At 39.5% G+C, this 23855-nt stretch overlaps 2 protein-coding genes across 3 annotated transcripts in view; both read right to left on the bottom strand.

Moving 5' to 3' along the window:
* Positions 1-53: 53 nt before the first annotated feature.
* coq5 (coenzyme Q5, methyltransferase) lies at positions 54-7375 on the bottom strand. The gene is made up of 7 exons (XM_039802154.1): positions 7126-7375; positions 5814-5963; positions 5487-5711; positions 3589-3695; positions 2799-2887; positions 1629-1740; positions 54-549 (listed from the first exon to the last, which is right to left on the bottom strand). Exons 1-7 carry the CDS (start codon positions 7325-7327, stop codon positions 448-450), a joined length of 987 nt encoding a protein of 328 aa, XP_039658088.1. The 5' UTR covers positions 7328-7375; the 3' UTR covers positions 54-447.
* A 4321-nt stretch (positions 7376-11696) lies between these two features.
* Positions 11697-23855, bottom strand: part of kremen1 (kringle containing transmembrane protein 1) — a 62514-nt gene continuing 50355 nt past the window's right edge. Inside the window, exons 5-9 of one of the 2 annotated variants that reach the window (XM_039804340.1) lie at positions 23320-23473; positions 22094-22426; positions 16608-16805; positions 15899-15983; positions 11697-14811 (exon numbers count right to left, since the gene is read on the bottom strand). In XM_039804340.1, the coding sequence (XP_039660274.1) occupies positions 14652-14811; positions 15899-15983; positions 16608-16805; positions 22094-22426; positions 23320-23473 (930 nt within the window). In that variant the 3' untranslated portion in view covers positions 11697-14651. Of the gene's footprint in view, positions 14812-15898; positions 15984-16565; positions 16806-22093; positions 22427-23319; positions 23474-23855 lie in introns of both variants that reach the window. The other variant, XM_039804338.1, reaches the window with a different exon arrangement.

The following is a 23855-nucleotide window of genomic DNA, read 5'->3' on the forward strand; positions in this document are numbered from 1 at the left end:
GGAATATTAATTGGTTTGCCTTCCGTAGCTGTAAGAATAATCCATTCAGATGCTGAAATTAAATTATTTATTATTTGTTGCCATAAGTAGAGGATACAAAAAATATTCAAAACTAACCAATTCCATGATTTAATTCACTTGCGAGTAGTCTTTACACTGATACTACAGATAGTGACATTTTATTTTTCAGTGAGGCATTCTTTACACCAACATTGGTTATAACTACAGTTGAATTGAACAGCAGGAAAATAAATGAATACGTATGTCCACTGAGCTGATTTTCTGTCCTTGTGCAGCGACATCTGCAGAGAGGAGCTCTGGGAATGAATGCTCTGAAATTCATGTATGAGAACTTCGCAGACAGTTTTTTATACAGGCAGAAAAGCCTAAAACACAGAGCCTGTCTTTTTGCATTTTATTTTTACTTACAGGTTTCAAGAGTGCCTCTCACAGCTTGAAACCTGAGTGAAGAGCCACCACTCCACTGGTGAGGTTGTTGTACTTCACACAGTAGAAACCTGCATCCTCGATCATATGTTTAAACTCCTCCTGCAGAAGCAAAAGCACAAACGGAAATCCCTCACCAATAGCGAATCCACAAAGTGACACAAAGGCTAACAAGCTTGAAGAAATGTAAATTGGCAATGTGGCAAAAAGTTCTGAAGCAATTAGTTTATTATATTAATATTTATATTAATTATATATATTATACTATGGCCTTTTTATGACGTATACTTTTGACTTTTTTATAATATACTATGACTTCTTATGACATACTATAGACTTTTATAACATACTATACTATGACTTCTTATGACATACTATAGACTTTTATAACATACTATACTATGACTTCTTATGACATACTATAGACTTATGACATACTATAGACTTCTTATGACATACTATACTAGAACTTTTATGACTTTTTGAAATACTATGGCTTTTTTATGACCTAAGAATTTTTACAACTACTATACTATGAACTTTTTATGACATACTATGACATTTTATAACATACTATACTGTCTTTTTATGACATACTATATTATGACTTACTATACAAGAACTTTTGAGACATTCTTTACTATGACTTTTTCATGACATTTTTACGACTACTATACTATGACATTTCATAACATACTATACTGTCATTTTATGACATACTATATCTTTTTATGACGTTTTATTGACAGGGACATGAAGGGGAACAAGATTGAGTTTTTAGTTTTTATGTATTACTGATATTCTTTCTAATAAAGCTTGCATTGGGTTAGGCACTATTAAGTCTCTTGTGCTTTGTTTACCCCCCTGTCATCTGCATTACGTTGCACTGATTCAGTGGTCTAATGCTGTTTGACTGTTTAGTTGTGCTATCTTACAATCAACGCATAGTAAATGTAAGTTGAAGTGTGTTGCCGATAAGAACTTTGATGTGGCGATGATGGCTTCTTAAAAGGTTTTAAATTTCATTTCAGGATTTCTGCATATACACTGAATAAGATCTGTATCAAAAAGGGAATAAAAACAAATTTAAAATAACCCTAACTTGAGGTGAACCATGTCAGAAGTGAGAGTAGCAATGAATGAATTGGGGAGACGGAAATATAAGAAGACATTTTTCTCACCTGGTCCGGGAATTTGCGGATGCTTTCTACCAGATACTGGTATGACTTCCAGTCTCCAGCAATGACCTCTCCCAAAACTGGGATCATCTGAAAACTGTATGCGTCATAAATCCTGAAAAATGGAACCGGATATAAGTTACCAGGGTAGCCAAAAGCTCCGTTCTCAGAGCTAAAACCAGCTGCCAATCTACTAGTTTTTCCAGAATCTTTTATATATACTAAGCCTATGCTCGTGATGTGTTCTTACACAAAAAGGTTTCATTACATGAAGTTAAACAGCACTTTTTTTTAATGAAATGCTCATTTTTATCAAGTCAAACACATTTCTTTTTAAGAAAGTCAAACAAAAATTATCAAGTAAAACATATGCAGTTTAAAGAGTTGGAAATGACTGATTGGCCCTTTAAAACCATTACATATATATCTGTAAATATGTGGAATTATAAGTGAATAGCATAAAAGACTGGCAGCCTCATCAAGACTACAGCAGTAGTTAACCATGAGCCACGGAGCAACAACAGTCTGCAGGTTTTGATTTGACTAATGGATTTTCCCCTACACTTGAAGGAGTGCTAATCAGAGGGTGGAGTCTGAAACCCTCCATTGGCCCTTCATGGTACAAGGTTGGCTCTCCATGCTCTATAGTACTTTGTAGCCAGGTCACATTTAACAGGCAATCTGCTGAAGTGCTTTGAGGTACAAAGCCAGAGAAGGGCATTGTTCGTCTAAACCACAGAAAGTAAATGGTTGATGAGTTTCTAAAATTTGATGATCATGGTTAGAACACAAAAGCTGAACAAAAACACATTTGTGTTTAGTAAAGCTGAACATTTGTGGGGAAGGTCTTAATTAGTAGGTAGGTAGGTAGGTAACACACTTGGCAGATGATGCATCCAACATGTACCACATTTAACAAAGTTACAAAATACAACTCATTTCTCCTAGAATATGGTGAGACTGGAAAACCTCAAATGTTTTGGATTCATTTTTACAGCAGCTTGGATACACACTTTGCACACAACAACCTCCAGGAGCAAAAACAAGTTGCAGCTGTTTGAATTTGTTGTTGGATTTGTGATGGCAGTAATACATCTACAGAGACCTTCTGAGATTCACAAGATTGATTCATATTTGCACCAAGTCATCCATCATGTGAACACTCCTCCTCACCGTGCCAATACAGGATTTGTCACTTTGCTGAACTCTAAGCACATGAACCTGCCACCAGGCTTCAGGACCCGCAGAGCCTCCTGCAGTGCCTAAAAAAAAAAAAATGACATGAGTAGCCAAAGAAACACAACAAATTAACAACAATTTTAATTATCAATGACGTCATTATCAGGCAAGATATGTGTTGATTATAGCTTCTTAAATCTGAGGATTTGCTTGCTTTTTCATGTTCAATGTCATTGTAAATTGAGTATAATTTGGATTTTGGACAATTCAAAAGACGTCAGCTTGGACTATGCAAAAGCGCAAAGGCATCTTTCATACATTTCTGACTTAATACACAAAATTAAAAGAAAAATTCAGTTAAATATAAAACAAACTGTCATACAATAATGAAAACAATTATTAATTGCAGCTCTAAATACATTTCACAAAAATAAGTTTAACTGTGAGTCCTCTTAATGCTTGTGCAAGAGATGGAAATGTAACCTTACGTGTAACCTAAAATTACTTTTTATTTAAGCGTGTGAATCAACATATTGCACAAATTTATTACGGATTTCTTTATTTGCACATTGTTCTGACAAAGTAACCCGTTTGACCAAACAGATCCCAGTCAAACAGTACTGGTGTCTATAAAGCAGGTAGCAGATCAGTGTCTTAATGAGACACAATGTGACACGCTGGCTGTTAACCCTGCTCTACTAACAGGCTGGTATCACTAAGTGCAGAGCTTCATGGGATCATCTGTGCATTAGAGAAAAGCCGTAGTAATGGTCGGGTCAGATACCTGATCTATATGGGTGACGTTTCGAATGCCGAAGGCGATAGTGTATATATCAAACTGGTCATCATCAAAGGGCAGCTCCTCTGCATTTCCCACCACCCACGACAGACCTGATGCACACAGGCACAGACACTCAAGTCAAAAATTGTCGACTGTCTCCATTTTAACTTTGCTTTCTACTCAGATTCCAAGTGCTGCGGGTTGATCGCAGTTTTGATGCACTTGTAGCTTTAATTCCAGTTTGGTAACTGACAGTTTCATACCAATAGCTCGGTTTCGTAATCCCGCAACAATTATTATGTACTCTGTTCAGGTCATGCATGGTTGCGCAGAACTCTCACACACTTAAAATTCAATTGCTCTGTCTGTGTGCTGTGCTCAGGAGTGTGATTTGAATGTTTGGACACATTTAATTTATATTCCATGCATAAAAATGATCTGAGACTGATGACATCCAATTTCAGCTGTAGAGTGTTCAGTGACAACTCCACAGCTACACTCTGAGCTCAGTAAACACAGCTTACTTCACTGGACACATTTGCATACAAATATTTTACGGAACCTCATTCTGCCATTGACCATATCTCATATTTCCAATTATTAAGTTATTCATGTTTTTTTAACATCGCCACCTGTACTGACTGAGTTATCTCAACAGGTTATAAATCTGAACGTATCTGATCAAACAATCACTAAACAAGACAAAGATATCAATGGCATCTTTCAACACTGGACAGAATTTGATATCTGTTATGGACACATTTTAGTCGGTTCTTGCTAAAGTTTGAGGTTTGTTACCCAAGCCCCAGGAGCATGCTTAGGGCCTGGCTATTGGGCTATGATCACGGGTCTGTTTATTAGCCACAGGTCTTTGTTTACTGCCAAATGTTTTTATGCGTTTATGAATTATGAGCTCATACAACCAATGACTCTTTTGTGGCAAAGTAGCTATGCCCACCCCCTCCCTCACTCACTCACTCACTCGCTGGATTAAGCGACTTTCTAAAAAGAGAGTAGTGACAAATCTAGCGAGTTACTACGACCATCAGGGGGAAAGCGGGAAATCCACACAGATCCAGTGTTTCCTCTATGTTGATTTGACCTTGGCGGCCCCCCACGGCAACATTTCTGCCCCCACGGTATCAGAAATAGGGCTGCATTGTTAGAGTGCATGTCGGAGAATAGCGCGGTCACTCGGCAGAAAAAGGAAACACTGCAGATCTATTATGTTGTAATTTATTCCCATGCTGCTCAGAGTCAGTCAGCATCTCTACCTCTTCTCTTGCGCATGCAGGCGAGAGGGGATGCTCCAAAAATGTGTATGTTAAGAGTTTGCTCCTCACTTTGCTCCTCAATTTTACATTTGTGATAAAATGAAACAAAGACGAAAAAAAATACATTTAACCTGTCTTAATGCGATTAAGAGATTGTTACAGACAGTCAGTTCAGGTTAGATTAATTGTCTCACCAATAATGTCTCCTCCTGGCTCCTGCCACTGAATGTAATATGGGTTTTGTCAAAACATGGAAACTGAAGTGGTGTTTACTGGACTTTGCTATATTGATATGCGTTTCTAATGTTTGACACATAATGCAGAAGAGGCCCATATTGGTACAGACAAATTCACCAGAATGCAGGAAATGAGGACCCCCCCAGACCCCTGCTTAATATGTGCCCCACAAGTGTTGAAACACAACCTATACCGTGGCTACTACTTCAACAGTAAACATGTAGTTAAATTAACATTTCTATGACAGTGTCAAACATTATGAAATCTTCCTAAATGTAAAATGTGTGGCAGATCTGTTGTATTGTACTGTCCCAGTTTGAGGGAAAACGCAGGGACCAAAAGTCTTGTTCAGGCGCACTTAACACACAAGTTTTACAATCAAAAGTTTACCAGCACTGATGCCCATGCTGTCGGCTCTCTTCCTGCCCACGTTCAGCATCTCCTTGTTGATGTCACAGACCACAGCCCTGGATTCCTGGGACGTGTCCTCGTCCTCTGTGGAGTAGTTGTCGGAAATGTCCTGCGACGACGGCGTCTGCATGGATCGCGCCGTCCGTCGCTTCTGCCGTTCTTGCTGAGAACGAACGTACTCCAGGAAACGGAAGGAAATGTCACCTGCAGGGGAGGATCGTCACCAACAAAACAGAAGTGTGACGCTCACCAGTGGGGGATTTAAAATGTGATGCTTTGCACAGGTGCACACACAAACTGCTTTACCTGTTCCACCTGCCACGTCCAGTAGTCGCGCCCCGGGCTGTGGGTGCATGGCGTGCAGCAGCATGTCCTTCCACAGTCGATGAATCCCCAGACTCATGACATCGTTCATAGTATCATACTTCTGGGCCACATTCTCAAACACCTTATACACTGAAAAAGCAAGAAGAGAGATCATCGGTCTCACTGGAAGCTGTTTAGGCTGTATTTATCATTTGAACAAACTCAGATATTCTATCGCACTCAGGTTTTCATGCACCAATATACTTCAGATGTTTTGGAATGTTTTTTCCCCTTGATGCTTTCACGTTTTGTGGTGAAGTGGTATTTCATTCTAACTGTGTTTTTCTATATTTGAAGTGACAAATAAACTTGAACTTGATGTCAATAAATATAGTGGGATGTGTTCAGTTTACTGCATCCTTTTGTTCTCGGCAATCGGGGTTTGTATCAAACTTTTAACAAGTAATCTAGTTTATTATCTATTTTTAAGTGTATTTATGTAATTGGATAATGGGATGTCTGGTGTCATAACATCTATTTCAATTTGTATTTGTATAGTAAAGCTATGGTTAAATACAGTATGTGCCTATAAGTAAGGAAATTGTTTTATATTCCTACCATGAACCTACCTAAATCATGGCAAGCACCACTTTGATGGAGGAAAGTCCGTGTTTGCATGTTCAGAACTATAACGTTCAGTAAATATTAACCAACACACAAACAAGTAAACATCAGAGCCCAGAAAATTCAAGAAAACATTAGTCTGACAATAATATGCTGCATGTAAATTTGGTAAATTATGTATTGCTTACCTCTGAAAACAACACTACAGTTACACTTTGAGATGGTCCAATACCATTTTTTGCTTCCCGATACCGATTGCGATACCTGAACTTGCGTATCAGCCGATACAGAGTACCAATCCGATACCAGTGTGTCATATATTTTTATTATGTTTTAACAACTTTATACTACTATCCCTGTATTGGATGTGATATTATTTCTATCTTTGTTATCGGTCTGGCTCAAATGTGATTTTAACCCATTAACATCTTGATGTGGGTCTGGCTTGTCAGGCTACAAGGAATGACCTTTAAAAAGTTGACGTAGAGGTTTTATTGGCGTGTGACTTCACGGATCAACAGTATGCCGAAATACTCAGCAAAAACTCACGATTCCAAAAACATCTAAAATCCCGTCCCTAACCGTGAATACGTTTACAGGAAGGCAAATTGCTTTTAAATAGCAACATTTTACAATTAGGTTCGTTATGATATAGAACGAATCTGAGAATAGTTTAGCTGTTGCTCACCTCTCTTCGCCTTCTCTGTCTCTGGCACCGTTTCAAACCCAAAATGTGTACTTCTGTCTCCGGCCACATCGCTGAAACAACGACAGGTCGACGGTCCCCAACAGCAACCCGAGCGAGCTGAACCTCCAGCAGCAGTAACGTTATTATATCTGTGAGAAAGACGGATCACACGGCGAAGCAGAAGTCTCATGGATGCAGCCATGTTGCCTGATTATGCAACTATGCGACAGTCTGTCGTCGTCATTCACTGGCGACGGAAACATCTTCATTACAGATTTTGATTTTGACCTATGATTTTCACCAAACACAGTGCAGGTAATAAACATGCTAGGGGCAATCGCAGGTAAGAAGGTTAGAAAAATAGACAAAAATAAATATAATAAAATTAAAAATAATAATAATAGTAATAACAAGCAAATAAATAATAAAAAGATAAAAGGGATATTTAATTTCTAATTGTATATTTTCTTACATAGGCCTACTTTACAGCAACATATTATCCCCTACCTTGTGTTGGTTGTTTCAAGTTTTAGGCTATTACTTATCAAATACAGAGAAGCAGTCGTTGTCAAACAAATATGTGTAGATATAAATAAAAACATACACGTTTTTGCTGATGAAATGAGGGTAAACTAAGCATTATAACCTTCATGATTGCAAGATTTATGGGCAGCTGAGGGTAGCATATTGGATGTGTACATTTTCTTGGCCCTTTTTATAGTTAGGCTAGATATGTGGAACTATGATATTATAGGAATCGTATTACATTTATTCATTAAATCATGGCACAAGAGCTGAGTCCGATGATACAACAAAAGGCCCTTTTGAACAATGGTAATAACTTTTTTTTATTAAACTAATAGATATAGCTAACTATTTTTTTTTTTCATGTTTTATTAATAACGATGCATGTTAAACTGGGAAGCAGTAGTACGAATCAACCAACTGTACAATTAATGGCCAACCAGCTCTACCATCTAAGCTTCAGTCTATCCAATTTACAATTACATAAAAAGCTACACATCATCATATTTGAAAAGCTGGAGCTGCCGTGAATATTTAACATTTTTGCACAGTAAATGACTTCAGTGATTACACGATATCTTAATGGTTCTTGATTATTTTTTCAGCACAAATCAAATGTCCTGAAGGCAGAGGTGAAAAGGTAGTGTACATAAACAGCTTTCAGCAGCATAAAGCTACAATAATGAAGGAAAATCTCAAGCATTAAACAGGCCAATGCATGTACTCTAAACCACTGAAGGGCATGACAGCGCCTTAATTACACAAGGGTCATAGACGATATAGCAGAGCAAGGAGGATCAAAACAGACAAGTTGCTGCACAGCCAGTAAACCTCTTTCACACAGTTCTTTTACAAATCCATCAAGTGAGACTTGCTCCTTTTTCCCTAACAGTCTCTCTCTCTCTCTCTCTCTCTCTCTCTCTCTCTCCTAATCTACCTGACTTCAGTACCCTGAGTGCAGAAAGTGGCAGGTTTTGTTTTCCATTCTTCTCACTTTCTCATTCTGACAGTAACCAGACACTGCCATGTTTTGTCCCATTGTTGCCTTAATTACTGGTCGAAATGGGTTCAGAGGAATCAGCTTACATCGCTCTCATTTCCTTGGCTATGGGAAGGTTGACCAGAGGGGGGGGTCTGCAGGCCAAGGCTTTTTCACAGGGACCCAGAGGAGTGGTGATACGGCTCTGAGTCTAGCTAAGGATTATTGTTACAGCTGCACAATTGCTATTGAGAAAAAAACACACATTTTGAGGTCAGTGGGAGGGCCACAATTATTTGATATCTTCCTGTTGTTGTATGGATGACAGAGAATGAATGTAAGGGGCACTACAAAACCTCAGCTAAGAGATCTTTGTCAACAATCAACAGTATTTTAAGTTAAAGCATGCATTCAACATTTTTAGTAACATTTAGGCTTGTTGTGGCTAAAAGAGATTATTGTATTACCCAAGGAAGCAAAAACAGATTACTAGGCTACTACTGGTGCCAAGCATCATTATTGGGGTACTCTTAGGAAATGTGCTCCAACATCATATCACCAGTAGGGGGAGTAAGAGAATCATTTACAATGTTCTGCTTCCAGTTTCGTTTACTACAGGGGTCTTCAACGTTTTTTAAACCAAGGACCCCTTAACTGAAAGAGAGACGGATCAGGGACACCCTACTACATATATTGTATACAATAAAGTTGCATATTAAACTGGGCCTACAAAAACATGTAGGGTGGCCTACAGCCTTTTTACATACCTTTTTGTTTTACATAAAATACTAAGCTATTAAAATAATAATTGTTGGCATGATTTTATAAATCATCTTTTAATGTTAAACATACACGTGGCACAGTGAATCCTTATTAACTGTATCTGTGGATGGCTACCTTAAGCGTTATTATGGAACCCACGTAACTTCTAGGAAAGGCCTTGACCTCGAGTGGTTAAGGTTAGGATAGCCGATTGGTCAGGGGATAGGACCTGAACAAATAGGGTTGCGTTACCTTGCGTAAGCATGGACGCCTGGCCAATTGTAGTGTGTGAATGCTATTGAAGGATGGGCCTTTCTTTGAAGTTGCGTGGGTTCCATAATAACGCCTGCCTTACCTATAGGCCAGTAAGCAGAGGGAATTTATATTTGCTAATAATATGTTGGACTCATGTTACATTTTTAAAAAAACTTTCAAAAATTAACAATAATTTGGAGGCCCCCCTGCAGTGACTCTGAGGACCCCCTAGGGGTCCCGGACCCCTGTTAAAGATCTCTGCTTTACTGGAATACGTGTGTTTCTTATAGAAGATGAAACACTTTCCAAATGACCTCTTGGATGCCCTTATGATAAAATATGATAAAGTGCCCTCTATGGTGCCCTTCAGATGAAAAAAACAACAAACATGAGTCAATGCCATATAGGCTGCCCTAAGCATAAAAAAGCATTTTCTGATTAATAAAATGTTGTAAGTAATGTTATAGCCTTAGTCTTTAAGTTTGAATATTTGTTTTTTACATTATCTTCATCCCTGTTTTTTATTTTTATTTAATTTTATTCTATTGACTTTTATCGATTGGTTTTTATTTTTTTAGCATTTGATTGTTTTATTGTTGTTTATTGTTTATTGTAATATTTTTTGTTTTGTTTTTATATTATTTTTTATTTTGTAACTTTCTGTACACTGGTCTCCACCGCATGCAGCTGGTGCCCTTTTTATTTATTTTTTTCTGTTTCTCCATGTTTGTGACAGTGACTAATGGAGAAACTAGTTTGGTGGATTTGTGGCTGTTGTGCTGATCTTAGTGTGAGGGATAAACCAGCAATACAGCAGATTTTATTCATGCTGTGGTCAAACTGGAGTGAGGATGATATTTGTTGTTGTTGGTTTTGCGGAGCAATATATTGTTTATTGATTAATTCAGACCCTGCACGCTTGGTACGAAAGAGATGTTGTCGTTGGGCAAATAATATTGTGTGGATTACTGCCTTGGCCTCTGCTTTCTCTGTGGTAAAACTATAAGGCCAGTAACACCGTGCTGGGTGTGGTGATCCTGATGTGGGTGTTTTATGACTTATGAATATTCTGCATATGTGAACTGCTAACTAGTGTTCCCTATTTCATTAGGATTCAGTTGGCATAGTTATGCAATTTCTATACTGTGTTCATGAACAGTATTAGGCTACTGATTATATCATTCAGTGACTGGGGAAGAGGGCTGCCAGTAGACCTGTCCCGCCCTTCCCGAAGCGCTCTTCCCTGATTTCTGAATGACTTTTCAATGTAGAGCATCAACATGAGAATTCAATTATTAAAGAAGTTCTGCACAAGGTTTTTGCTGTAAATTGTGTCTCAGTCAGAAGTATCAGATGGTCACAGGTAACTTGATTTGGGATTTTTGGAGGCCTTACAGTCACAACATTTTTCAGGAAACCTAGAAAGTTTCAGCTTTGTGTTTTTGACAAATTGTGAGCCCTCGCTATTGCACATGCACTTCCTTAGGATCCTATTGTCTCTCCAAAGAATAGCGAGTACATACTGTTGCACAGTTCCTCCAAAACAAAACCAGCCCTTCAACAAAGTGAGCACTTGAAAGAAACAGAAACACCTTTTAATGAATTAAGAAATCATAATTTCAAACATCCCAAGTGTTCCAGCTTATTACACGTCCTTCCATGTTTGTTTGTTTCATCGTGTTCCAGTTGTAAAGCTGAACTCCTGCTGTTACCCTCTAAAATGTGCAGGTTGCATGCTTGACCTCATCCCGGAGGGGAACCAATGGGTTACACATGGCACTCCAAATTTTCCCTCCGTGTGTGTGCATCTCCAAACAGTCTGGGAGTCATTTTGCATATCTGATAAGTATTTAGCGCCACAGAAAGAAATAAAAGGAGAAGGGGGTGCAGATGTCCCACCATGCTCACATTGCAGCCTGAATGGAAAAGACTGAAGGAATGAGACTACCTTGATCCCTTTTTTGTGGCCCATATGCTTCTCAGCCACTTGGGTACATAATATTTGTGTGCGAATATGAAAGAAAAAGAACAAGACCAACACAAGCGTAAGAAACATGCATACAGTGTTTATTTTGCAACCAGGACACATTAAATAAAACTACAAAGATACTTCACTTATACAAAAGATAGATTATATCCCATTCACATACAAAATAACAATAATTTACTGTATAAATTAAACATTTCACTATTTTGCTATTTACAATTTCATGAAACAAATGTTTTGGCCCCTCCAGGTCATTTCCCACCGGGCTTCTGGTGTTGCTTTCATGTCATCGAGAGCTACAGGACATTCACATCAACGACAGTTTGGGAAACGACAGTTTGGGAAACGACAGTTTCCACCGCTCAGAAGATAGCGTGGAATTTTCCGATTGACTGGAGAACGGGACAGAAAATGGGAGTTTGCATAATTCACCAGGCAATCCAAACAAATATGCCCTTGTTAGATTTTAACTGTCAGATTTTGTTAGCTTGTGTTTGATTTGAACGCACATTAATTTCCCATCACTCTCACATCTATGCTGTTTTTTTTTTCTCCCTCTCTCTACGCATGGTCTGCTCTGAACATGACAGACCCAGGGGCATGTGCTCTTGTCTTGCAATAATTAACATGAGTTACAGTTGAGCAGACAGGCAGAATATAGCACACAGTCACATTTTTATAAACTTCTGATTGGGAAAGAAAGGTTCTCCATCTTTTTCATGGGAAGCAAATTATGTCTTATTCTTGGAAAACTATAAATCTTCGATGTCACTGTGATGCTGCATCATGTGTAAAATATAACCTTTTGTCTCAAGTGCTCAGGTTGCTGCACAAAGTACTTTTTTTTCTTTTCACTGAAACTGAATGCAAAAGGGAATAAGTACTATTTCATCTTGTAAGTAGAAGCAAATTTAAGTGCATTGATGTTTCAAACCTCCTTTATTTTTATTTTGTCAGTGATAACACATTTTTTGGGGGTGACCATCTGCAGAAACATCCAGTCCCAAGACAGGAAAGGCCAATGCCAATGGCCAACTAGTATTTTTTGACCTTTCACAAGTAGTTTAAATGTCACAGCAATGCACAGAAAACTATCACAGCTACAAACCTGCTGTCAGCTTGTGCATAGTACCATTGAGTGCTTTTGGATATATTTCTGTCTGGGTATATTGTTTGCGTTCAACCTTTTGGCTTGAAATCAAGTAGAAGAGTTCCAAGTCTGCAGTGTCTTGTAGAATTTAAGCAATTTACGGCTGTCTGAGGAGAGAAAAAATGCATTTCACCTTTAAGCCAAGTTGACTAGGAAGTACTTAGACGGGTCTCTTAAATGCTTTGGCGAGACACAAAATGAAAGAGCGGACATAAATATTCCCACACTGAATTACATAATATACAACAATACCCCCCCTCCCTGTAATCAAAAGACAACTTGATGTGAACAATATGTTCAGTAAATGTCCTAGACTACACATAAGAGCACACACAGAAATTAGAAACGATTTCTTTTAAAGCCTTGTCCATTATACTACATAAAGAATTCTATTCCAAAAGGCTATGTGTTCATTTTGAGAAAAAAAAGCATAATCATCATCTAATGTCCATCATGTAATAATTTGTTTTTTAAAGATCCAGTATGGAGAGGTGTTCAGTTGAGTGCACTATGTTTAAAAACAATAATATCTGATGCTTTCAATCACTGTACAAGATGTGGCCTGATTTTTTTTTTACTTTACATTTAAGTGGTAGAAATCCTATGTTGGAATGAAACTCTTCCCATCCACGCCGATTTGAAAGAAGTGCAGACTCTTGTGAGGGACCATGAAAGAAACAGATGTTCTGCATCTGAGACAAGGGAAGAGGAGATCCTTAAGGCACTTGAACACCATCAAACCGGAAAGACTCCCACCCACAGCCGAGCAGAAAAAGCCCTCAGATCTTCCCAAGCCTCCCTAAATGGCAGTTTGTCTGCAAACTGTACCCACCCCTCAGTGAACGACGCTGCTTATCTCTCCACCCAAATCCACATGAGCGCTGAGTGAACGAGTGGGCGAGCGTGCTCTCTCTCTCTCTCTCTCTCTCTCTGATCTTTTCATTTTACGGCGAGTGATTCATCCCCAAAGTGCTGTGATATCTACCTTCCGTGTATCATTTCCATGTCCTGTTTCCCTCTTCTCAGAAAGCTAGTTGTCATGTTAAACACATCAAAAAGAAACATTAGTACTTTGCATAAGGAATCCAAAAGACAAATAAATATATAACTCTTTGGATGGGAGAATTCTGTTTTTTGGCAGAAAGTATTCATCGTCCTCATGAGGCAGTTAGAAGAGTTATACAAAACTGTTAAGCTGTTAAGTGTTACACCCTATGTGTGTGTGTGTGTGTGTGTGTGTGTGTGTGTGTGTGTGTGTGTGTGTGTGTGTGTATCAAAGACTCCATGTCTTCATCCCCTCCTTAATGCAGATGAAGATTTGGTTGACGCTGTGACTCTGAAACACCAGGAAGAGGTAAACCTCCCTGTTTCCTAAACTGAACACAGACAGTGAAGTTAGCCGTTAATCTGCACCCGGCTATGTTGTGTTTTCACTGGTGAGCCTACAGTCTGGAAGGGTTTTTGGAGGTATGTTGATTGTTATGGACATCCGTGGGTGATGGAAATGGGGCCTCGCTGAACCAGAGAAGCTTCCTGCATGTTAAAAGCGTCCTTGTATTTTTGTCAGAGCTGCCGGCCGTCCTCCATCTACTCCTTAGCTCTCCTCTCCCACACGGAGGCCACTGACAGCCCTGCATGTCCCCTTCCTCTTTGGTGCTGAGCAGGATGGGAGGGCCCAGCCACTTTTGGCCCATGGGCCATTTAGTAGCAGTCCCTCAGTCAGTTGTCATTAGTCACTCAGTTGTTGGCTTGTTGGCGTAGCACCTCCTATAGTTTCATTGTCTGAGGACCTGGCATCTGACGGCCCTTGTACAGAGTAGTTGTGGGTGGCGGTAGCGTTTGGTTAACGGTGGAGCGCAGCAGTGGTGCTAGTTTCCCACCAGGGGACTGAGGTCGCCGTGGTGGTTCTTTAGCTTCTTTTTGAAGAGGGAGATGGTGGAAGGCCGGTACAGGATGATCCAAGGCTCAGAGGATGCTGTGCTCTGGCTGCAGCTGTCTGAACTGCTGACCGTTGGGATGTTCGGAGACCTGAGAGGGAAAATGAGGAAAAGAGAACGAGAAGAGCAAGAGAGAAAATAGTAGAATTTAATAGAGTACAGTAATAGAACATCAGAAATGGCACAGAAGAATTAGAAAAAAGAGAACAATGGAAAGGGTTAAAAAAGACAGTGATTTACAAAGGGTGTCATACTGCCTTCAAAATGTGCCTTCATTCCATGCCTGCTTTATTATAAACACAAACTAATGGCAATTACACTGGTGGATGTTTTTATAGGATTAATTATCTTCCACTTGATATGTTTTTTGCACTATTGATGGTCAAAATCTAAATACTTAGTTTTATTCACCTAAAATCAGCAACTTTACATAAGGTGGTAACATAGATTGTGCTGATTGTGATTAGAATATTTCACTTAAATCTTAAAATAAATCATTCAATGTTGTACCCTTTGGCCCCTACAGTATTTTAGGAATTAAAAATAAAGAAAGGGCTTGCCGTGCACCAAAAACTTGGCTTTGCAACAACTTTAAACTTCTTTGTATTTATGTAAATTCGTTTTAAGGGGGAATAACAAAAAGTGAATGACAGAAAGAAAGAAGATATAAAAAAAAATTCAAAACTAAAAAAAGAAATGTTCTACTTAAAGAAAATGATGAAGCAAATACCAATAATTTTAAGGATTTCATTAGACAACTTTCCTTTCTCTGTTTTTTATTCTTTCATTTTCCTGTGTTGTTACAATGAGGGGAATCTCTGAATTTCCCCTGTGCAGCGGTAACTTCAATAATGAATGACAGGAAAAAACAAGCGTCATGTAGCATTACTTGTATGTGGGATCATAGGAAGTCCCTCTTGACTGAAGTTTGGCTGAACGTGGCTTAAAGGATGCATTAATTTTCCCTGAGATTGTTTCAATTTATAAGATTGTAAGATGCTATAATCACAGAAAAAATAAACACATTGGGACTAAAATCACTTACTTAAATGTATAAATGTCATCCTATTCCTTCATCCTTTTCCAATATAACATAAATGAAGCAAAATACTATAGATTAATGCTTTAACATTTGATGCTTGGTTGATCATGCACACCTCGAACTTCCTCATACTTACTTGACCGTCATATGCAGCAGAAGCTTTGCCACCATGGCTATGACCGTCAGAATGAGGAGAGCAGCCAGGGCGTAAATGGTCCACACTACAGAGAAGGAGCAACACAGTAACAAGACATCAGATATTGAATCACGGTAAAAACGTACTGAAGCAGACTGCAGGGACGAGCAAGCGAAGGCTTATTCAAGCACTGCTGGCAAACCTGTTAGCAGTGTTCAGCCAGCAAATTTGTCGAGAAATGGTGATGCATTCTCGACGCACATCTGTTCTCTTCTGGTTGAGAAATACATCGGATAGCCCTTTGAGACAGAGCGCTCAGAGTTTGGAAAGAGTGATATTTGAAGGAAGTAAAAAGCACAGAACATGCCAGGCCACCCTGTGCAGCTTTGACAAAAGGCCTGATTGTGATCAGCAGGGAGACCCAAAGTAACTTCAGTTATGAGTCACTGACAGGCAAAAACATGCGTCAAGTAGCATTACTTGTATGTGTGATCACAGGAAGTACCTCTGGGCCCAAGCTTCCAGAAGCCTCTCATCAAACTAAGATGATTTTAATACTTTCAGAGAAACCAGGTCATGCATAATGGGGGCTCTAGCTCAAAGAAACCTTCCACAACATCCCTGCAGAGGTAGAGAGAGGTGCAATGTATCATGGGTGTTAACATACTAGCACTGTGGCCGGTGGTCTCGCCGCGTCCAGCCCACTGACCTGGCATGTTGTGCTCCGGTTTACCGGGGCTGGACGTGATCACGTAGAGGATCTGGGAGGAACGTCCGTTCGAGGTGCTGTTGGATCTCTCGGTGATGGCGCCAGCTAGCTGGGGCCCCGCTGTGCTGGAGACGTCCTCTCCTTCATCCTCCTCATCTCCTTCAGCCTCCATTGTTCTGGTGTCCTGGCTTCTCAGTGCTGATGAAACAAGAAGAAGAGCTGATTTGGACAGCTTCACAGACACAGTTGGATGTTGTTTCTTAAACTATCGAGGTTGCTTATTGACACATCAAACAGATACCAAGCAACTTTAGCAGCTCTAGCAAAAGGAAGTCCAATGTTCACTCATCTTTTAGCTCTGTTTTGGTCTCCACCAACAATATTCAGCTTTTAGCAGCTAAATGCTCCACTAAAGTATGTTCACCAGCTAGTTCACCACCTATTGTCAAACTTAAAAAAAAATGTAACTGTTGGGTGGGGGGGCTGGTGGTTTTACTAAAAGGGGGGGGAAAAAAAAAAAAGGAAAACCAAAACAATGAGCTAATAGACGCTAAAATGTTCCATAGAGCTGAGAGGAGCTGCAGAGTTGGATCATCATAAATATTCATTATGGCTGCTTTAAAATTAACTAGAATTATTTTATATTTGATATAAAATAAAAAACAAACAACGACACTGTTGCTAAACACCATCACATTTACTTATTTAACAATCCATGACAGTTGTAAATAGTAAATCTTTATTTAGCTCGGTGTAATTTGCATATAATTATCCATGAAAATTAAAGCATACAACAAAAGGTAAAGGGTGGAAATTCAGAGCAGATGGCAAGCAAACTGCCTTGATTATTGAAGGAAATATATTATTCATCTGTACATTTTGCTTCTTCTTATTAATCTTGTTAATATACTTAATTTCAGCCATAATGCCCAGCCCTAATTGAACCACTGTTACAGTTATCTGCAATGTGACATATCACAGAGCATTAAAGTAGAAGAAAAGAAATGGTTACAAACACCATGTAGCATATTCAATTTTAACTTTTTATAACCAAGAAAACAAGAGCATGTTGACATAGCTACCCTGCCGCCTGTTATTTATATGCTGATTGTATTGTCTGCACTTGTTGTTTTGATGATGTGTTGCTTTATCTTGTGGTGTGTTAAACAAGTGTTATACAATACCAGAGGGGCGCAACAGAAATGAGCCTGTAGCCTGTGAGCACGTAATGTCCGCAGTGCAGTGTTATATGTGTTGTTTTAGTTTTTTTATCATCAAATTAATCAAACCTATTCAAAATTTTACTATTTCTGTGTATTACAGGAAAAGCTCTGTCATGTTGTTGTAATTTCTAAGTTGAGGACACATATCATCTAACGCCCCTATAATCATTCCCGTGGGTATAAACTGGGCTCCTGCAGCAAGCATGCAATCGGATACATCATGTTCATCATGTTGTTGAAAGTATATACAGCAGAGTCACGAGTGAATATTTAATACCGTACCAACTCTGTTTGTAAAGAAACAGATTGACTTTGCAAACGCACTCATGCGTGCTGTAAACGTGGAATGATGAGAGCTTTTCAGTGTGCTCCAGACATTATTCAAGAAGTGTTTGCAATAAATTATGTTTGTTTTAACCTGCTTACAGCACCAGATGTGGCAGCTTGCTTCATAAAACTACAGTGCCAGACAGCGTGGACTATTTTAACTCATTTATGTGTTCCCGGAGGAAAGCAATATCCTAAATAAGATGTCTTCTGCCTTTCATTTACTTCACCTAAACATAGACATGATTTATTTAAAATCACTGTGTTTTTTTCAAAATTGTGTTCTTGCTTCTGAGAAACAAACTATGGCATGTCTCACGCTGATATTTATGTGTCTCACTTACATCTATAATTTTTCTAACATCTTCATTTGCAGTGAGGTTTGGTCAAGAGAAACATCTCAGAAATCTATCAGCTATGAGATCAGCTTTATTATATTAGCCTCGAACACGTCTCACAAAGATCCAGTCAGCCGGTGAAGATGGTTTACACAACTCTCAGAATTATTCATCAAATCAAAAATATGCTTTTCAGACCTTAAGTTGTTCGAAAAATCATTAAAGGTCCCATGACATGGTGCTCTTTGGATGCTTTTATATAGGCCTTAGTGGTGCCCTAATATCTGAAGTCTCTTTCCCGAAATTCAGCCTTGGTGCAGAATTACAGCCACTAGAGCCAGTCCCACAATGAGCTTTCCTTAGTATGTGCCATTTCTGTGTCTGTTGAGGAGGAGGGGGGGGGGCAAGGTGGAGGGTGGGGGGGTGGCCTTGACCAACTGCCACTTTGCTCGTTTGAAAGCCATGATGTCTCTCTCTCATGGGTGGGCCAAATTCTCTGGGCGGGCAAAGCAGAGAAAGGGGAGGTAACCTTGCTCCTTATGACCTCATAAGGAGCAGATTCCAGATCGGCCCATCTGAGCTTTCATTTTCTCAAAGGCAGAGCAGGATACCCAGGGCTCGGTTTATACGTATCGCCATTTCTAGCCACTGGGGGACCATAGGCAGGCTGGGGGAACGCATATTAATGTTAAAAAAACTCATAAAGTGAAATTTTCATGCCATGGGACCTTTAAAGCTATAGTGCGTAATTTCTGTCTCCTTCATGAGGAATTCTAAGTAATGAAAACAAAACTGTTGGCGCATCCACATGACGCAAGCCTTCTGTGATTGCGCACCACCCTCACCCCTACTCCACGCAGTTGCTAGTAGCCAAGGAGGGCACAGAGGATTTAAAAAACATGATGGACTCTTCAGAAGAGGTAATTATCTTCGATTTTCGTCGCGCGAAAGTCAGAATCCACTCTTCCATGAATTGTGGTTGGATGCTAAAGCAGTGTGGGATTATTCATTTTTCTCCACATATATAGCTCAACTAGACTGTGATGTTACCAGAACTTCCCATATGTTCCCCATTTGCAAACAAAATACCACGCTTCAAACCCGGGCTCAGCTGAAACACTCTGCCATTGTCATCTGAGCGCGTTTATTCTAAAGTTACTGCTTTGACCGATCAGCCTGCCACAGAGGAGATATTAGATGTATTTAGTGCCGATACTTTAACCATTGTCTTTCTGTTTGCGTTATTATTTGTCTCTTTACCCCAGTCACTATGTTTTTTTTCTCTCTCTCTATCTTTCTGTAAAAAAAAAAAACCTATTACTGCAGGAGGTGACCTTTTCTCATATCATGTCTCAGATTCCATTTCTTGACTACATGATGCGTCACGCAAAACAAGAACCAATGCGTGAGCAGCGAGGATCATGCCTGTCCACAGGTCAGAGGATTTTCACCTTCCGATATTGTTTTTACTGTAACGCCCCAGGCAAGAAAAATCCCAGGATTACAAATGGAGGCAGTGATGGAGGAGCGGGGACATATTGCCTCCAAGTGTAGCAAGCTGTGAGCTTGAATGTCAACTACACTAAATTATATCAGGGTGTGCTTCTCTCATGTCTCCAGAAATGAATCTATTAAATCATTTTCTGTGAATTCAGACTATTCACGCTGAGACTCCGAGAGAAGAACGCACATAAGTAAAAAACAACAGAGGACAGCTTTTCGTTTTCCACATCAGTCTTTCTACATTTTCCATATTAGTCTGGAGTGATAACACATTTTTTGCTATGAGGTCTTCAACTTTCGGTGAGCTGTAGTTCCCCAGCTGTATGTCTGCTCTGCAGTGAAATCATCCTATCAAAAGGCGCGATGCATCACAGTGTTTTGTATGTAGGTGGCATAAAAACTCGCTGTGCAATTCACCAAGGAACACTATGGAGAAGCAAAGCAGCCTGCTGCAGTTTGATAACGCAGTGATTCCTAGAAAAACAAAACATTATTTAAATATGCAGTCAATCACCTGGGGCTGTGAGACATTGACTAGCAAATGAAAAGAGAAAAGGGCCAGCAAAACTCAATCATGGAGCCAGCAAGTCAGAATCATGCAAATGTGGCCATGTGGGTTTGAGGGTGGGTACTGTAGTTCAGGATGTTTGCTAAAAATGATACTCTGTCACAGGCTTTAACACACTTTACAAAACCATTCTTGATTGGACGCAACATTTCTCACCAGCGATACCAGAAAATAAGTGAAATCCTACCTTGGTAAAGCAGTGATTCTGAGAATTCCCTTCCTGATTCTGAGAAATAAACTATGGCATGTCACTTGGCTCTTTCATTATTTTTCTAACATCTTCATTTGCAGCAAGGTTTGGTGAAGAGAAACATCTTAGAAATATATCAGCAATAAGATCAGCTTTTCTTGACGAATGGAGATGTTCATGTCTCTTTCAATTGCTCCTACAGTAAGTGGGTAGGAAGCAGAAATAATCAAAATATTGTTGATTTCAAATTAATATAAATATAAATCTAAGCTTGGGGCCATATTAACAAAACATTCTAAGGCTAAAGGTAGCTCCTAATCAGGAATCAATAGGAGAAACAGCATTGAGATGCTTATGTTTTTTGTCTAAGACTAATTGTTTACTAAAAGCCTTTTACATCTAAAACTAGCCACTAAGTCTGAATAGTTAGATGTAGCTGAGAAGGACTGACAAGTCGCAAGGACCTGTTCACAGTTCGCAGTCTTATTTTTGGAAAATACGAGGATAACAATCTTATCACGGCATTTTGTATGTAGGTGGCATATCAACTTGCTGTGCAATTCACCAAGGAACACTGGAGAAGCAAAGCAGCCTGCTGCAGCTTGATAACACAGTGAGTTCCTAGAAAAACTAAAGATTATTTAAATATGCAGTATCACCTGGGGCTGTGAGACATTGACTAGCAAATGAAAAGAGAAAAGGGCCGGCCAGTGGCGTGACAACTGCCCTACTGGAGCTAACGGGCGTTAGCCGTTGAAACAAGGGCTGCCATGCAAAACTCCATCGTGGAGCCAACAAGTCAGAACAGACCTGATCATGCAAGTGTTTGCTAGAACTCAAACCAAACATTAGAAATTATACTCTGTCATAGGCTTTAAAGCTTTAGTGCGTACCCTTTTTATATTAATGAACGTCCGTTTCATTCAAGCCATTTCCAGATAAGTTGATAGAAAGCTAATTAAGACTATCAGCTCCACAAAACTCTCTCTCTGCATTTATCAGTATGGCTATGTTCAGAAAATTGTGTCGTCCTGGGACTTTTGCGCACAGAAAATCGGGCAAAGATAATGACATCTTCTGAAGAGTCCATCATGTTTTTTTAATCCTCCGTGTCCTCCTTGGCTACTAGCAACTGCGTGGAGGAGAGGTGGGGGTGGTGCGTGATCACGGAAGGCTTGTATCATGTGAATGTGCCGACAGTTTTGTCGTCATTACTTAGAATTCCTCATGGGGGCGACAGAAACTACGCACTATAGCTTTAACACATTTTACAAAACCATTCTTGATTCGATGCAACCGTTCTCACCAGAGATACCAGAGAGCAAGTGAAATCCTACCTTGGTAAAGCAGAGCAAATCCCTGGGCCTGGTTAGTGCGGTCCGAGTAGAAGTACAGTATGACAAAGTCACCAGTGACGTTCACTAGCTCCCTCGGCGGGCTGCGCCAGTCGAAGCGCGCCAACACCTGGTTGGTGTTGCCGTCCAGTAGTTCCACCATGTCTGTCTGGTCGGAGATCTCAAAAAAGGTGAAGTTGAAGAGGATGGCGTAGGATCCAGGCACCTGGATAGTCCAGTAGCAAACACGGCCAGCCCCGTACTTGTCGGGGAAGTCAGGGGAGTAGATCACTCCTGATGGAGAGGAGTAGTTTCCACCGCAGGCCCCGACTCGGGCTGTTAGAAAGAGCAGGAAAAAGAGAAGAAAATAGTCATTGATATTTGCTATCAAAGCTTATTAAGTCTATGAACGTACTACTGGGTTTTCTTTGGTCTCATGAGTACCTTGGTATAAGACATCATGTCCCAGGATTTAATGGCACTTATCATCAGATTGGTATTGGCCCAATGACTGAATTTATTAAGTAGACGATTTATAAATCAGATCAGTATAACTGCAAATACCTTGAGTTAAGGAATCAGAATTGGTATTGGGAGAGAAAAAGTTGGATTAGTGCATAGCTTGAAATGAAGTTCTTTTAAATTTCAAAACTTCAGTTAGAACATCTCAAATTAAAAAGATGTTTAGTGGCACTCAGGTAATAATTATGTAAAATATTGTATAATAAATAGGTGTTAATGTACAGTAATGTGTAAGAATGAAGGTCTGATCACAGAAGGGCGCGAGGAAAGTATATTTGTAGTATATATTGTTGATTTAACATTGCTTGGAATTCTGTGGACAGCGAAGGAAGAATTTCATTGTACATGGAAACATGTTTCCTTACTGTACATATGACAATAACACTTTGAAATGATATTGAAAGTAGAGCTGTTGCGACAAGGACATTTACTTCTGTGCCTTCTGAAACCTAATTCAACAAAACATCTTTGATGGAAGGTGTTACCATAACAACACTTTTGACAGACCTGTTCTCACCTCAGGTCTATACAAACTGCAGGCACTAACATGGGTTTTTACCACAGATACAGACATATTTGTATAAGTGATTACCTTATATTACTTTGGAAGTCTTAAAATTCAATTTAGTTGTTTTTCCCCCCTCAGGATTCATTAGAATTCATACCAAATGTCAGCACAGATGGGAAAAGATCACAGAGTCACTCACTGTCAAAGATGATGACCCAGCCGTCTCCGCCGCAGGGCTGGGTGTGGTCGCCGAAGCAAACATGGTTACACTCCATGCTAGGTGACTCGCCGTGGTCACGCTGGTCCACTTCGTTGCCACAGAAACAGGCGTATCCTGACTCCATGCCAGCAAGCTGCCAAACACAAAAGGATTTATGCAAATCATTGCATCAGCAATTCAAAACAAACTTTTGGTAGCACTATTCATTATTAAATCCATTTGGCATGGGTGCCGGCGAGGAAAACATTGAGGGAGTCAGTCCGTCGACTGAGAGGACAAACTTTGTAAAGGAAACATGAAGATTTTGGATAATCTTTCTAAAAATATTAAAAATGGCATTTTTTCCCCTCATAAGATTATAAATGATAACATAACAACTTTGCAAAAAAAAAAGAAAAAAAGTTTGCAAATACACAACACGTCAAAATGAAAAACTTTTCATATCAGCTTTATGTGACATTGTGTAAAGAGTTCACTGCATGGAGCTCCTTCTCTCTTTGAAATTTAAGTGACTT

Source organism: Perca fluviatilis, chromosome 6, assembly GCF_010015445.1.
Source record: "Perca fluviatilis chromosome 6, GENO_Pfluv_1.0, whole genome shotgun sequence".
NCBI classification, from domain to species: domain Eukaryota; kingdom Metazoa; phylum Chordata; class Actinopteri; order Perciformes; family Percidae; genus Perca; species Perca fluviatilis.

What these genes read in the sequence shown, in the direction of transcription:
- coq5 (XM_039802154.1), bottom strand. Translation starts at nt 7,327, where the DNA reads ATGGCTGCATCCATGAGACTTCTGCTTCGCCGTGTGATCCGTCTTTCT. An exon ending in GGACGTGGCAGGTGGAACAG is followed by an intron (nt 5,712 to 5,813) that starts GTAAAGCAGTTT and finishes CCTCCCCTGCAG; the next exon opens with GTGACATTTCCTTCCGTTTC. An exon ending in ACAAATCCTGTATTGGCACG is followed by an intron (nt 1,741 to 2,798) that starts GTGAGGAGGAGT and finishes TCCATTTTTCAG; the next exon opens with GATTTATGACGCATACAGTT.